The 16,450-nt window shown below is 40.1% G+C and overlaps 1 protein-coding gene across 4 annotated transcripts in view; it reads right to left on the bottom strand.

Annotated features, from left to right (window-relative positions):
• Nucleotides 1–16,450, bottom strand: part of MYO1B (myosin IB) — a 187,910-nt gene that overhangs the window by 46,387 nt on the left and 125,073 nt on the right. For all 4 annotated transcript variants that reach the window (XM_042949506.1, XM_042949508.1, XM_042949509.1 and 1 more), the window contains exons 9-13: nucleotides 15,393–15,496; nucleotides 13,265–13,412; nucleotides 12,867–12,985; nucleotides 6,713–6,799; nucleotides 6,046–6,111 (exon numbers count right to left, since the gene is read on the bottom strand). In XM_042949506.1, the coding sequence (XP_042805440.1) occupies nucleotides 6,046–6,111; nucleotides 6,713–6,799; nucleotides 12,867–12,985; nucleotides 13,265–13,412; nucleotides 15,393–15,496 (524 nt within the window). The remainder of the gene's footprint in view (nucleotides 1–6,045; nucleotides 6,112–6,712; nucleotides 6,800–12,866; nucleotides 12,986–13,264; nucleotides 13,413–15,392; nucleotides 15,497–16,450) is intronic.

The raw sequence follows: 16,450 nt of genomic DNA, 5'->3' as shown, positions 1-16,450 counted from the left end.
AATTTTCCATTATACCATCTCCCTGAATGGAGCCCAGAACCATCCCACCCCCATTGGACTGCTCTAGGAAAAACAGGTAAACAGCAAGGTGTCTACGTTTGATACTGGTTTACACTGTAGTCACCAAGAGTATACCGGGATAGGAAGAACTTGGTAGGTTTAGAAGTATGTAATATACCAAAACTTTAAAGTCTAGGGTTTCTGTCAAGAATTCCTGAGTTTGAGTCCACCTTTTCAACATCAAAGAAACAGCAAACCATACCCCCCAATGAAGTTCACAACTAGTTTATGCTCTTAAGTATCAACTATGAACTTTCTGCTTGGAAGGATTCTGAAAGATGGATCAAAAATACTGGCCTGTTATTAATTTCTTTGTATTTTCTTGGCAACAGAGGAGGCTAATGATATCTTACACACTAGAAGACAGGGAGACATTTCAGTCTTGTATTCTTTAAATACGTAACATTTTTCTTCCCAGTACACAAACATGGTAAGTTTTAAGAAAAACAGCATGATAGTGCTCTTCTTAAATACTTTAAGCGTTGATTTAAAAGGTTAAAGCAAGAGTAATGACGTCCATACTATTATGAACCATATTATTTCCCTCCATTTTCACTCTAAGGGGTACTTTAAATCTTCTCCTTCCTCTTCAAGTTCTCTTGGATTTCATTGATTCTCTCATTCACACGGAGAATGAAATCAGAGGAAAAAAGCTGGAACAGAAGGGATTGCCTATAACCAGGATCAATTTTCTTCTAAAAACAATTTAGAAAACAAATCTCATAACCACGAGGCACACTTACCAAGCTATACTGACTCTTACCCAACTATTAGGTCATTTGATTTGGAACAATCATTGCATCTAGCCTATCATATCTTTATTGTATATGGTTCATATACAATATATGTATATGAGGTTCATATATGTATATGAGGCTCAAAAGGGCAAGATGAATAAAGAGCTAGCCCTTCAAAACAACTAGCCCTTTGCCTGCACGAAACTAGCTCCATTGTATGAAAAGTGAAATATCCAGCCTGCTGTTCCGTTTTGGCCTATGGCACACTAATAATTTATTAATTTTCCCAGTAAACTACCTGCCAATTGTAGTACTTCCCAGATAAGCACTTAGCAAGAAGCTAAATCGATTCAGATGGCTCAACTTAGTCTTGAATTTAATTTTTTAAAAAGAATAGCTGTTGTTCTTTTATGGTGATGCTACGAACGTCTCTCAGAGATCAGCTATAAGAACATCCAAACTTGATTGTGTGGAATTGGAGTGTCTGGATTACGTAACTCTCTTCCCTTACAAAGTCGGACTGACGTTAAATAAGGATTCCTGGCTAGATTTTTCCTCTCTGTGGATTTTAACTCACTTCCCCTTCTTTTTGGTATCAGTGTTCCACTAATCTGTTTTCCAAACTGACATCAGATCACATGCGGCCAGCACGGCAGGGCTATTCACACAGCTGGCCCTGGAATGCTTTGCAGTCAAATCCATGTGTCATCATCCCATGGTTTAATGCATCAGTTTCCCTCTTCCGTTTAGAGACGGACCAAAATGGATGAAAGGTTTCCACCAGCTCAGCTGAAAAGTGTTTTCATGGGAACTGTCAATGGGGTCATGAGGCAGAATTAGAGACATTAAAATTTTTTTCTTCTCTGGACCTTTACTGTCCAATTTTTAAAGTGATGCCCAGGGTGTTCTACAAGGCAGAACCCTTAATTCTTGCAGTCAATTTCAAGGAAAGTAAAGGCAGAATTTTCATTATATTCTATCAGTTTATTTTCACTGGGGTAGACAGTATCACAGAAATCTTCATTTATGCACTGATGAGGATTCTGAATACTTCTCCCTAAGTCAGACCTTGAGCCCTTATATTTCAGCTTGTGGTACTTTTAAGTCCTTAATTATCTGGCTTCCTTATGTTCAACAGTATGAACTTCCTGATGTTTCCATGTTTTCTAATTTTGCTGAGAATCCAGGAAAACTATGGGATGGCATCTGGGGTGCGCATGTGAATAAATCACAAGCAAAAAAACCATTTCTAATTCTGTATCAAAGAGCAGGTAAAAGTATCTAAAAGCACACACCCAAATCTCTATTCTGTGCTCCCCCAAATAAATTTAATTGTAAAATAAATAATGAAGCAGATTACTAAGAGTCAAGATGTTTGGAAGATTAACCTGAGAAAGTTTACACAGGAAAATGCAGAGAACAATTAGTTATAATGAAAGACAAGTCTTAATTCTCTCAAGGAAACGGAAAAAAAATCAAAGCATCTATTGCATGGAGAAGGAAAAATAACTTCTCATGATTTTAGGGCCATCATAATATCTGCCGTAGACATGACTGGTTAATTTGGCCTTGACTGAAATTTCTGGTTTGTTTTTTTGAGTACAGTTGACACACATTACATTAGTTTCAGGTGTGCAACATAGTGACTCGAAAAGTCTATACCTTGTGCTATTTTCACCACCAGGGTAGCTACCGTCTGTCACCATAGGATGCCATTAGTGCTCGCTTCGGCAGCACATATACCATAGGATGCCATTACCATATTGGCGACTATATTCCTTATGCCGTGCCAAAAGTTCTATTTATTATTTTTTAAGTTTATTTATTTAGAGAGAGACAGAGAACACGAGTGGGGGAGGGGCAGAGAGAGAAGGAGACAGAGAATCCCAAGCTTGCACTCTCAAGCCCTGAGACTATGACCTGAGCCAAAACCAAGAGCAGGACGCTTAACCAACTGAGCCACCTAGGCTCTCCCGAAAGTTCTGTTTAAAAAGAATAAAAATATAACCTGTTTGCTTTTGGATAAAGCTGCCCAAGTGATTCCAACATGCTGCTAAGTTTAGGAACTACTGAGCTGGAACATTCTTCTGAAGAAGAAAGAAGGGCATTTTCAAATATAATGCAGGCATTTTCATAACTGAAGTCCATAGTTGTAACAGTGTTGAGAAAAAGCAGGATATAACTTGCAGAAGTGAAGCACAGTCATAAAGATGGGCTTGGAGAGAAACCTGAATTGGCCATTAAGTAAAAAATATTCCCACATTGCTACAGGATGTTTTATCAAGTCCCAAGTTACAGGTTGTGTCCACTCAGAACACCTAACTTCGTTGTTGTTGTTGTTGTTGTTTTTAAGTTTATTTATTTGGTGGGGGGAAGGGAGGGAGGGAAGGGGAAGGGCAGAAAGAGAAGAAGAGAGAGAGTATCAAGCAGGCTCTGCACTGACAGAATGGAGCCCAACACGGGGCTCAAACTCACGAACCACGAGATCATGACCTGAGCCGAAATCAAGAGTCCGAAGCTGAACTGAATGAACCACCCGGGCGCACCTCTAACTTCTGTTTGGATTAGATCTGTAGCAAACGCATTTTTAAAAAGTAACCTAGTTTCTTTTTTTTTTTTTTTTTTTTTTTTTTTTTAATTTTTTTTTTTTCAACGTTTTTTTATTCATTTTTGGGACAGAGAGAGACAGAGCATGAACGGGGGAGGGGCAGAGAGAGAGGGAGACACAGAATCGGAAACAGGCTCCAGGCTCTGAGCCATCAGCCCAGAGCCTGACGCGGGGCTCGAACTCACGGACCGCGAGATCGTGACCTGGCTGAAGTCGGACGCTTAACCGACTGCGCCACCCAGGCGCCCCATAAAAAAGTAACCTAGTTTCTTGATGAGACCTTCCTACCAGATAGGATGTGCCCTCAGCCAGAACAGACCCTCCATCTTAGGGTTGGCTAATATCACTGTAGGCTCCATGCAGGGAAGGAACAGCTGTCTTGTTTACCGCAGGAATATGATTCCTATTAGGCAGTAAATAAATAATGACAAATGACTTCCTCACTTAGGCATGGTTAAACTGCTCATGGGGTATAACTCAGCTCCCTGAGTGCTGTGTGGTCACTTACCACATGGCTGATTAGATCTTAGGACAGACCAGAATGTGAAGACAAGCTGATGTCCCCTCATGACCCCATTATCCTATTAAAAAAAGTTTTCATGTATTGTGACATGACATTAGGCACCTGGCCTAATAGATCAATAAATCTTCTTATGGCAACATAAAAATAAAATAAAACCAGTTTCTTTGATTTTAGATACATCATTAAATGTGTGTGTGTGTGTGTGTGTGTGTGTGTGTGTGTGTGTGTGTGTGTTTCCTTCTAACTTTCTAGTAAGATCTCTACTTTTGTCCTGTTCATGAAACCATCTAAATATAGATCAGCAGTGTGCTAGGTAAGAAATCATTTTCCCTGCCAACTATAAACAATGATTTTGACAGGCTGCCCTTTGGTAACAGTAACCTGAGGACTTGCTAGAAAGAAACTAATTTCATCACCACGAGTTCTGAGTATACTCAAGCAGTTCTCCTCACACACAAACCTCAAATTCTTCCCTATTGCCACGAGACCAGAACCTTTCTTTTGCGTAGTCTGCTAAAGAGGCATCAATACAAGTGGACATTGTGCTGAAGAACAGTTTTCAATGGTCAGCAGGACAGGGGGCAGCAGGCAGGACACAGCACAGGTGTCCCAAGCTTGGCCACCAGCACGCAGAAGAACTCCAGGGGTATTCCCCATGCTGGTCAGTTTGGAATGAGGACAATGGTACAGAAATAGGGATTGAGAAACTTATCATGTTTGGGTTTTCTCCTTTATTTCGAGGTACTGGGGACCCTGTGAGTTTGGGGAGAAAAGTAACAAAAAGGCCCTATCAGAGGTTTTTTATTATTTATGAAGGGGGCCTAGGATTTAGGTCCTGAGTCTGCCATTTTGTAGCCATGTAACTCCAGCATAGTGACTTGACCTTCAGAGCCTCACCTACTCACCTGTAAAATAGGAATAGTAGTAACTATTTCATGAAGTGTTTGTGAAAATTAAGTCAGACAATATATGTAACACTTCCCGCAATGCTTGCATACAGCCAGCCCTCAAGAATGATTTACCCCTGGCTACTAAATACAGAACATGATCAAGCAGGGATCTTGATTTACAAAATCAAGCAGGGATCTTGATTTACAAAAATTTATTACAAAAATAAATGTAAGAAAAAGATATTTGTTGGAAAGTCCTGGCTTAGCTGCAGGGAGGGGGCTGATGTTTTTTTTTTCTGTTCTGTGAACCTGATAATTTGGAACACATAAACACTTTTGGTGGTCATTCTGGGCAGGGCCTGGTTATTTAAAGGAATTCACAAATCATTACTTATGGGGAGAATGAAGAGAGGAGGAGCCTGATCTACTTGTTATTTTCCTGAACCAAACTAAAATACCACTCCCGAGAAATAAGAGTAAGAGTTTTAAAAGATCCTTACAATGGGGAAAGGAGCAAAAAACAAAAAGACAAAAAAAACAAAAAAATAAAGCAAAGCAAAACAAAAATTCTTAAAACACCTTCTAAATGTCAAAGCAAAAGGATAAATAGGAAATTCCAATATAAGTATATAATTTTTAAATATTTAATTTGTAATAAGCATGCAGTCTTTTTAAAAAATTCATTATGAAGTTTACCAGAAATTCTTTCAATCTTTGCAACAGAACTCACACTGTAAGATTGATGTTGGATGAGACCCAACAAATCACCCAATCCAGACCCTGAGCCTGAGCCCATCAGGATGAAATGCCAGCACTGGCCAGGCCAGACTGGCATCTGGCTCTCCCGTCCCTGGCTTTTTCATGGCATCATCCTGTCTCACTTTCCTACAAATGACTGAATGACTACAGGCACAATGTCCATAAACCTTGTTGGAAATTGCCCAGTAAGAATTTTGAATCTGCAATTACAAAAGTCAAATACTGATACAAGAAGTTCTTCCTAAACAGCATTGTCTCCAAAATGCTGGCTCTCAGCACTTAAACACACACACATATAATACACACACACACACACACACACACACGTTTTGTTACATCAGCACAGAGGTTTTTTGTAGATTCAAAGTTATATTAACTATATATTAAATGCTGTCTATAGAATATATGATTTAATTTCCAACTATTATGCATGAATAGAAACAATACAAAGAATAGAAAAAAGCTTACCTCAAAAATTTCAAAACCATAAATGTCCAAAACACCCATGACCTTCTTTCTCACTTTTGTCTGTGCCTTAAAAAAAGTTTTAAAATAATGAGTTGAATTTAGGCCTGAAATATAACACTATGTTACAAGTTAACTGTGTTTCACAACTAGAATAACTATAATTTAGTTGTTGTTTTTTAATCTATGACATAGGATATTGATATAGAATTTTCCAGAAATTTTAATGATAGATGACTTATTTAAAGAAGGCATTAGTGATGCCTAATTATAATAAACAATCACTGAATCTTACAATAGGTCGGGCCTTTCAAACTCCCAATACTCCAATACCCTCATTTTATTGACAAACATATCAGTAGGTTGAGAGGTCAAGTGACCTTTTCAGCCAAGTGTGTACAACTAGTTAGATGAGCCGTGACCAGGACCTGGGATGCAGACTCTCAGAGTTAACTCTGCAAAACCCACAAGGCCACTGACAGGTGAGATTTCTCACAAAAACATCTATGCAAAACAAAACAGAGTCCTGACAAATTTCAATTCTATGCAAGGCAAATTATTTTCAAGGAACAGTCTTATCTGATTATAAAATTAAAATATCTTTAACTTAACGTTTATAATCTGAACACATCTATTACAGCTGATTTATCTGGTTGCAGAGATTCAGTACCTTAATGCTTTCATTGATTCGATTTACCAACCATGAAAATAACCTGCTATAGAGATTTTTAGCCAGAGCATCACGGGCATAATATGCCTATTGAAAAAGAAAAGAAAAGACAAGAAAAACTCAATACCCACGATTGTCACAATGCTTAATTTCAATAAAATAATAAAGGTATTTTTTAAATATTTAAAGTTCTTGTATTTCAAGTTATTTTCAGAGCCAGTTTTTACTATACTCTGGATGAACAATTAAACCGTTAAGAGAATTGAGCAAATTATTGATCCTCAATCATTATACTTTTTTGCATCCCAGGAAACTAATTCTAAATATTGCAAGCACTTTCTCCATAAAGATACTCATCTCTGTATTACAGAACAGAGAAAAATCAGAGGCACTTTAGAAGTCCAACAACAGGGGGAATAGTAAGAAAAATAAATGAAAGCCTACTGAAAGGGAAGTTACACAGTTATCACAGAATGATCATTAGGAACATTAGGTAATAAAATGGAAAATGCTTAGGTTTTGTGAAAATAAAAATCTGTCTATTTAATACAGTGACTATATCTTTTTAACCCCTACACGTAGGAAAGGAAACTCAACGGAAAAACATTAAAATGGTTTTGACTGATGTGATTCAGAAATGTTTTCCTTCATTCAACCTTCTCAACATTAAAAAAAAATTTTAATGTTTATTTATTTTTGAGAAAGAGAAAGAGAGAGAGAGAGAGAGAGAGAGAGAGAGAGACATAGAACACGAACAGGGGAAGGGCAGAGACAGAAAGAGAGAAAGAAAATCCCAAGCAGACTCCGCACTGTCAGCATAGAGCCTACTGCAGGGCTCAAACCCATGAACCGCAAGATCATGTCCTGAGCCAAAGTCGGATGCTTAACCTACTGACCCACCCAGGTGCACCCCTTCCGAACATTTTAAAAAAGATATTCCATAACATCTAGAGGCTAGAGTCATGATACACTGTGGGCAATATACTGTATAACACAAATAAATGGTTTTATTTGCTTATTCATTTATTTGAAGCTCTTCAGAGCTACTTGCCAAAGAAGAGGCAGAGGACATAGTCTCTCCACCCCTGACTTAGAAGGCACACCCTGGAGAAAGTCAGCCTTGCCAGGAAGCACCTAAGAGTCCCTGCACATATCGGGTGCCACGAGCATTTAGCTAGTGCACACCAACAATGTGATGCAGTGCTCTTGGGGAGGCCCGAGGGCCAGCAGCTTCCGGGGAGGAAAGTAAGATGGTCTGCTGCTGGGATTTTGGGTTTTGTTTTGTTTTGTTTTGTTTTGTTTTGTTTTGTTTTGTTTTGTTTTACAAAGAGAGCGAGAGAGCAAGCAAGAGCATGAGTGGAGGAAAGGGACAAAGGGAGAGAACCTTAAGTAGGCTCCACACTCAGCACGGAGCCCGACTGGGGCTTGATCCCACAACCCTGATATCATGACCTGAGCTGAAATCAAGAGTCAGATGCTTCTCTTGATTCTGGCTCAGGTCACGATCTCACAGTTCGTGAGATCAAGCCCTGAGTTGGGCTCTGCACTCACAGTGCAGAGCCTGCTTGGGATTCTCTCTCTCCCCCTCTCTCTGCCCCTCTCCTGTGCTCTCTCTCCCTCTTTCAAAAATAAATAAACATAAAAAAAAAAGAGTTGAATGCTCAACTGAGTGAGCCACCTAGTCGCTCCAGTTTGCTGCTGTGTTTAACACTCTGGCCACATGCATGCATTTCACTGCTTATAAGCAGAAATTTGAGCATTACTATTAAAGCTTTACATTTTTATGTTATAAAGAACACAACTTATTAGATTATACAGAAATTCTTTTCCCACATTTCTTTCTAAATGAAGTGTAACAGCTTTAATAACATAGGCCCTTCGTTGGCAACAAATCGTAGCTTTAGAGTACCTTTCCAGTTCATCTGACACTTCCATGCTAATCCTGAACCTCTCCCTAGAAAATCCATCAATAAATTGGCACAAAAAAAATAAAACCCAAGCGCACAATGTCATCTTGGAGGGGAACAGTGGTTAATGATTCCACTGCAGAAAATGCATATATATGCTGAAATGGGGAAAGAAGCCTGGGTTTAGATGAATGCCTTTTCTCTACCCTCCTTCTAGCTTTTACTTTCTTCACATAGGCCATATAAGTGCCTAGAACAGCACCTGGCACAGAGTAAGCCTATACATGTATTTATATTACGATTTCTGAAGTATCCTTTTCCTATCCCACCTGTGAGCCTATAGAATTCTTTCTTAATCCTTTCCCCTTTCTTTTCGTAAATTCTAGTTATCTCAAAACACCGCATAACCTCAAAACATTACCTATTTATAAACAGAAATGTCATCATAATGGCATCCAGTTTTTTTTAGCTATGTGCTGATTCCAACAAACCACCATTTCAATATGCAACCGAACTAATAGTGACAACTCATTCTGGCAAACTCCTTTATATTTTTTAAAATGTATTCACAGCCCATGTTCATCTTCTTTATTTCTTTCGAACAAATACTTATTCCAGAAGTCTCAAACTCAAATGTTTCCAGGGACTACATGACAGAAATGAATGGGAAATAGTATGATCTGTAGACGCATTCCACATTAAAGGCACTCAAATTCAAAATTTAAAAAGCAAGCACACAAAACAAAACAGAACAACAAGACAACAAAACTACCCTTTCATCAAATAAAATATGCCTATTGAGCTATATCTGGTACCAGGGGCTGCCAATCTGTCAGCCCTGATTTCTAGAGTCTGATTCATGCCACCGAATCTCCATAATAACATCCTCCACAGTACGGGAAGGAATGTTTATTCTCATTTAAGGATCACTAACAAGGTGTACAGAAATGAAGGACGACACTGACAGCATGGATTCACCATCTCAGATTCTAAGCACAACATGAAGAGACTGCACTTCTACAGCGGCATTGAAGCGCACTGAAAAAATCCCAAGTGAAATGTGCTTCAGCGATGACTGGTATTAGGTGTGGCCCAGGTGGAAACACAAGAGATGCATGGCCATGGGGGGGCCTACCCTGTAGCAGCTTACAGTGGAGTGGTGGAGACCAAATCCATGAGTGAAACAATCAGAGAACGAGTGTCCAACAGCAGGGGAAAAACCAATTCCCAGAAGGGAGAAGAGGGGGACTATGTGATCTTCCTGGATGAGGGGTAATTAGATGGACCATTCAGACAGGCAGGAAGAATTAGCCACGCCATGTGGGGAAGGGATAAGGAAGAGCGAAGGCACCGGGTAAAAATAAGCATGGCATTTATAGAAGTAGCAAGGAATAAACTGAGATAAAGAAAGGGTGCAGGGTCAGATTACTGAGGGCTTGGAAGCCAAGGAGAGAGGATGTGGCAAAAGCTGAACTACAACTCTGTCTTGAGTTCCTATCATTTCACCATGAGTCACTGTATCTGAGGAAAGATCTAAATGCCTTGGGCAAAATGAGGAATGGGGCAATACGGATGATGATGGGGTCCAAGAACTGAAGCTATGAGGAAACATTAATAAAACAAATTAGTTCTTGCTGGAATCAAAACCTTTTAGGCAGTAAGACTGGTAGAAACCTAAACCCTACATTAAAAAAAAAAAAAAAAAAAAAAAAAAAAGAACTTGAATAAGGAACTGAAAAATCGAGGACCTCAAGCCAAATTCTTTTATGCTAAAGGTTAAAACAATGTGGAAAAGTTTAACCCAGTGATGTAAGGTGACTCAAGCTTATAAAGTAAGACGCACCTGGGCCCGGTTTCCGGAGAGGATGATTAAAAAGCGAGAGTAAAACACACAGTAAAAACAGACCAACATTTACCCACATATATATTCCATATATACCCACGTACATGTGGATATTCTTAAAGGACCTTCTTAAACAGGAGGCATTTTCTCATCGCAATACTTTTTACTTAACGATCCCCACTCTGCCTATTGAAAACGTCTAAACTCAGTGTGACCTTAGTACAGTGGTTCTCAAAATGTGGTCCCTGGACCACCGGCAGCAGCAGCTCTGAACTTGTTAGACATGCAAATTCTTCAGTCCTACCTCAGGCCTACTGAATACAGCAGCCTAGGGGCACAGCCTGCAAACCGTGTTGGACAAACCCTTCAGGTGGCACTGAGGTACACTCAAGTTTTAAAGTTTGAGAACCACCTCCACACTGAACCTTCCCAGCCACGTTACTCTGAATCCCCTTCGCGTGTCTAAAGCTACGGCCAAGCTAGACCACCCCTCCCCCTGATGTGGACTCCAAACTTGGCTTTTCTCAGTTTTCTTTTTGAAACCCCCTACTGCCCATTCTTTATTCATCTAAATCCTTCAAGGCTGGCTCAGAAATTATCTTCTCCATGGCGTCTTCCTTCATCCCTTATGTCCCTGCTAATGGTCTACATGGGGGCCTGTGCTGAGCAGGCTCTCAATGAATTTTTCTTGATTAAGTCAGTGACTCACCATCTGACTTTGCATGAGTGAGACTGACCTGGACAGACATGACAGCAGAAGCAGTAATTTAGGAAGAAGGACACACAACAGTTCTAACCAGAAGAGGATCGTTACAAATCAAGTTTACATATAACCGAAGTTATAGTATTTTTCATAGTCAAAGCACCTCACCTGAAATACGAAATCAACACTGAAAGCTACAGACACATAGGCATCCTTGGGTTAGTAGCAAAGACCAGTTCAGAGAGGCAAAGAGAAAGACTAAATCCACCTACTGCCTTACAGATGCTTAAGGCCACTTACAAAGAGGAGGAGAATACAGTTGGACTATAGGCTGAGAATAAAGTAGGCCTCTGTGCCAAAAGTGCCGAATCAGTCATTGAATTCCAGTGCAGATCAGCACAGATGGGTGGGAAAATGTCTAAGCTGTAGAACAAAGGCTTTACATTGAAAGGGGCTTCAGAAGCTTCCTTGGTGTAACATCCACACGTGCATCCATCCATTCATCCATCCACTGAACTTGAACCAAAGGACAGAAGAAGTAAGCAAATCAGACTTGAGTCTTAGAAAGATTTCATTGTCTTCAGATGGACGGTATATGAAAAGGAAGGCAGGAAAGCCAATCTGGCCTCTCCAAACTGGCTTCTCCCACTGTGTTCTCCAAATTAGTGAATGGCAATCCTACTTTTCCAGTTGCTTGAGTGAAACATGTTGGGAGCCATCCTTGACTCTTCTCTTTCTCTCATGCCACATCTTAAGCCAACAGCATCAAAATGTACCCAGGTGTAACCGCTTCTCACTCTACTGCTACCACCTGGTTCAAACACCATCAATTCTAGGTTAGCACACAATTCCTTGCAGCTTCCTGGTGCCATGAACGGAACGTCTGTATCACCTCCCAGCCCCAAATCCATATGTTGAAGCCCTAATCCCCAATGTGATGGTATGTGAAGGTGGGAGCCTTAGGAGACAGATTTAGATGAGGTCATGAGGGCAGAGCTCCCATGATGGAACTGGGGTCCTTATAGGGGGACGAGGACACCAGAGCACACCGTCCCCTCCCCCACCCCTTGCCCTATGAAGAGGATACAGCAAGAAAGTGGCCATCTGTCAACCAGGAAGATGGCCCTCACCAAGAATGCAACCATGCTGGTCCCCTGATCTCAGACTCCCAGCCTCCAGAACTTTGAGGAATAAATGGTTCTTTTTGTTTGTTTAAGCCACCTAGACTATGGTAGTCTGTTATAGTAGCCCAACTAAGACACCTTGCTTTTACCCATTCTCCCCCTGCACTCTGCTCTCCACATTGCAGCCAGAATGACCCTTTGAAATACAAGGCAGATCATGCCAGTGGTATCATTTCCCAGCTCACTCAGACGCAACTTCCCTGCCCCAGCACAGTGGGTCTCCCTTACTCTGCTCTCGTTTTTCTCCTTGTCTGCTGCTAGCTTGCCGTATAAATTCATTTATATACGAGGCCTACTAGCTATGGCCACTCCTCCTACCAAAATTTTAACCTCTGCGAGGGCAGGGATCCTTATCTGTTTAGTTTACTGCTGTGCTCCCAGTGCTTAGAATGATGTCTGCAATACAGTATGGACAGTTAAGATAACAACCTGCAAAATGAAATTTTTGTGTCCACTTATGTAAAAACTATCACAGACTTTTTAAAAACTCACTTTCTGGCCACGATGTTTCACCCACCTGAGCCACGTTCAGTGTAGTTGAAACCTTCTCCTGCTTGGCCTCAACCGTTCGGAAACTGAAAGCTCGTTCTAGAACTGATTGATCAATGCCGGTCAACTCACAAATTTCTTTTAACTCTGTTGGGGGACGGACACAAAAAGTGACTACACATGTGCTGCTAAAAATCCTTGTCAGGGCTTAGGATGTTCTTCCTAAAGCACATTCAAATCAAATAGTATAAAATGTAGAACTCAGAAGACTTAAAACTCAGCTCTAATTACGCTTCTGTTCAGTTTCGCTGGAAAGCATTTTCCAGTGAAGTTTTCCAGTGAACAGAAGTTTTCTTTCTAGATTAAGAAGTGGGCAGATGCTCAAAAGCAAGTTTGCTATATAAGGTTGACTCTCCGCTGACTTACCATTTTTATCTTTGATTTTGCTTTCATCTAAACCGTTCACTCGAGATTCGGGCTTGAACTCGATGTTCCCCAGTTTCAACACGGCTGCCACCACCTCCAGGACAGACTCAGCTTCGTGATCCATAAAACCCACAATCTGCATGGCATTCTGGGAGTGGGGGGAGAAAAGCAGCTGTTTTCTTTCTGTCACTCTTTATATTATTTTTTTAATGAATCATGCAACAGATTTGTTTCTAAACACACAACAACAAAAAAGACAAAGCGCCCCAGAATAAGCCCTCCAAGAGGAAACCTAAGAACAGACCTGACAGCACCAGTTGGGGCTGTAGCTTGTTTAATGGTTTCAAGCTGTGATTCAAGGGTCCCTGGGGCATTCTGCATGCTGGGGCAAAGAGGTGGAGGGGAGCAAAGAGGAATTTGGAAGAAGAGGAGGCTAAGAGCCAAGCCTTGGGTTCCAACCCCCGCTTCATCCGCAGCAGCTCGGTGTGTATATCTCTGTGTCTGTGTGTGTCTGTGTGCACGTGTGCACAATGCGTGTATGCGTTGAGTACGTGTTGTTTTTTTATACCGGGTTCTGCTGCTAGAAATAAATCCGAACAAAAAGCTTTTATGACTCCTATATAAAAACCTCCTCGTTTATTTTACAAGAGAAAAACTGGTCTGCAAAGGTGAAGTGCCCGACCCAAGGCATTACAGGTAACAGGGAACATTCCTTCAGTCATAAGCTTTTATTAAGTGCCAATGATTTGCCAGGCAAGGCAGTTATAGAACTGGACTTGAACTCAACTCTTAATTCATGTCCAGGAAGCAAGAAGCTTGCTGTATGAGGATGCTTACAGAGTTTTTAACAAATGACGTACTCAGAGAAATACTCTTTTTGAGAATAAATGCCAACAGCTTTTTTGTTTTATTTGTTTGTTTGTGATGAGACTACCCAGCCTAGCAATGGGAGTAATATAATTTTTTTGTCATGGAAAATTTCAAACATACACAACAGTAGAGAGAGCAGGAAAAGAACTCCAAGTTATTTTCACTCAGCCTTGAAGATCAACTGATGCCAGTCTTATTTCTGCTAATCTGACCTACTTCCTGCCTCCCCACCACCACAGCTAAAGTACAGTTACCATATCATGTCATAAAGGAGTAATTTTTGAAGCGCACATAAACATAGGAGATAGGATATTGTTTAAAATAATTTATTTTCAGGAGCGCCTGGGTGGCTCTTTTGGTTGAGCATCCGACTCTTGATTTTAGCTCAGGTCATGAGCGCAGGGTTCGTGGGATCGAGCCCCACGTTGGGTTCCATGGCATTCTCTCACCCTCTCTCTCTGCCCCTCCCCCACTTGCACTCTCTCTCAAAACAGATGAATAAACGTTAAAAAAATAAAAATAAAACAATTTATTTTCTAATGAACGTGAAATGCTACTCATTCTGGCTTACATGTGATTTTTGGAAGTTTTCTCTCAAAAGCAGTATTGATTTAATGCTTTCCTGGGACAGTTCTTACAGTTGGAAATTAACTACTAAGCTATGGCTACAAAAATATTTGGAATTTAAAGACGGCATTAAAAGAGTCAGGATAATATAATGAGAAAGCTCCTTTTGATAAATAGCAAAATCGCATGCTCCAGTAAAGCATGGGCCTTTACAATATTGTAGGATTTTAGTAAGAATACAATAAATTATTGTATAATTCTAAAACCTTAGGGGGCATGAGTTATGGTTTTAAGAAAACTCAGAATTGTTACCAGTTCCAAATGAGCAAAAGAGTGTCACCCATTTTAAAGAGTAATGAAAGGAGGGCGCCTGGGTGGCTCAGTAGGTTAAGCTTCCGACTTCAGCTCAGGTCATGATCTCATGGTTTGTGAGTTTGAGCCTCACGTCGGGCTCTGTGCTGACAGCTCGGAGCCTGCAGCCTGCTTCGAATTCTGTGTCTCCCTCTCTCTCTGCCCCTCCCCTGCTCATACTCTGTCTCTCTCTGTCTCTCAGAAATAAATACATGTTAAAAAAAAAAAAAGAAAAAGAAAAAAGAAAAGGAATGCTGCTTACCTTGATTATGTTCAGTCACAGAATAAGGTGAAGGCAGCACCTTGTTAAACAGTAATGAAAGGACTGTATCTTACTTACCCTAACAGTTCTGAAATTTGCTGCATCATCCACTCCATTAACTTTGGCAGAGTCCAAACTCAGGTAGTTATATCTGCTGAAATCTCGCTCGAGTGTAAGCTTATCTATTGAATCACACATACGTGTTGGTAAGTTACTCAGTAAGTCCAACCGCCTTTAATATCTCATTCCTTAAAACCTCCAGATGAAAGTGACTTTCATATATTAGATACTGAATCAACAGAACAAAAATTGATACCCAAATACCAACAGCATTTTTCTAAAATCTACCTTTACCACTGTTGTACATATTTCAAACTACTTTTTTACATTTATTTGTAGTGAGCCCCCTTCCGTATTTTTATAATACAAAACATCTTCAATATACTATTTCATTGTAACATGATGTCTGCCTAGTGATTCCCGTGCCATTGAACATTAGGGCAGCGATAAAGGCCTTCATATAAAATGTTCTTTGGATTCTTTTGAATTACTTCATTGGGATATATTCTAAAAAATGGTGCGCCTGGCTCTGATCATTTTACGACTTATTTTGGATTGCTAATTAGCCCCCAGGAAGAAGTCCTCACTTTGAAGTGACACCCACAAGCTCTAAGCCGACCAGGGCCTGACAATTCTGCCAGCTTTGTCCTTTTTAATCACTTTTGCTAATACATGTAAATAGTGAACACTTCAGTGCTGTTTTAGCTTACACTTGTTGATTATTAGTGAGAATGATTCTTCCCCAAATGTCATTTACTTTCCATACTTACAATTTGAACTATTTGCTCAAAACTTTTATCACTTAGCTATTCATTATTGGATACTATTCTGATGGACTTATATTAGTTCTCTAAAATAGCCAGAGGTCAGATTTTTAACTCTTTTATCAATTACAAATGTTTTCCCACTATTTTTAAGTTTTCACTGAGCAATTTTTTTTTTTTTTTTTAAATAATTGTTCTCCTCTCCTGGCTCCTGCTAATTTCTTCTTCCTCAGTGAAACAATTATATTCTTCCATTTTATTGTTTAAATTTATGATTGGGGTGCCTGTGTGGCTCAGTCAGTGAACCATCCA

The sequence above is a fragment of the Panthera leo genome, chromosome C1 (genome assembly GCF_018350215.1).
Source record: "Panthera leo isolate Ple1 chromosome C1, P.leo_Ple1_pat1.1, whole genome shotgun sequence".
Lineage (NCBI taxonomy): Eukaryota > Metazoa > Chordata > Mammalia > Carnivora > Felidae > Panthera > Panthera leo.
Note: the sequence above shows the minus strand (reverse complement) of the source record. Positions and strands in the feature narration are given on the sequence as shown.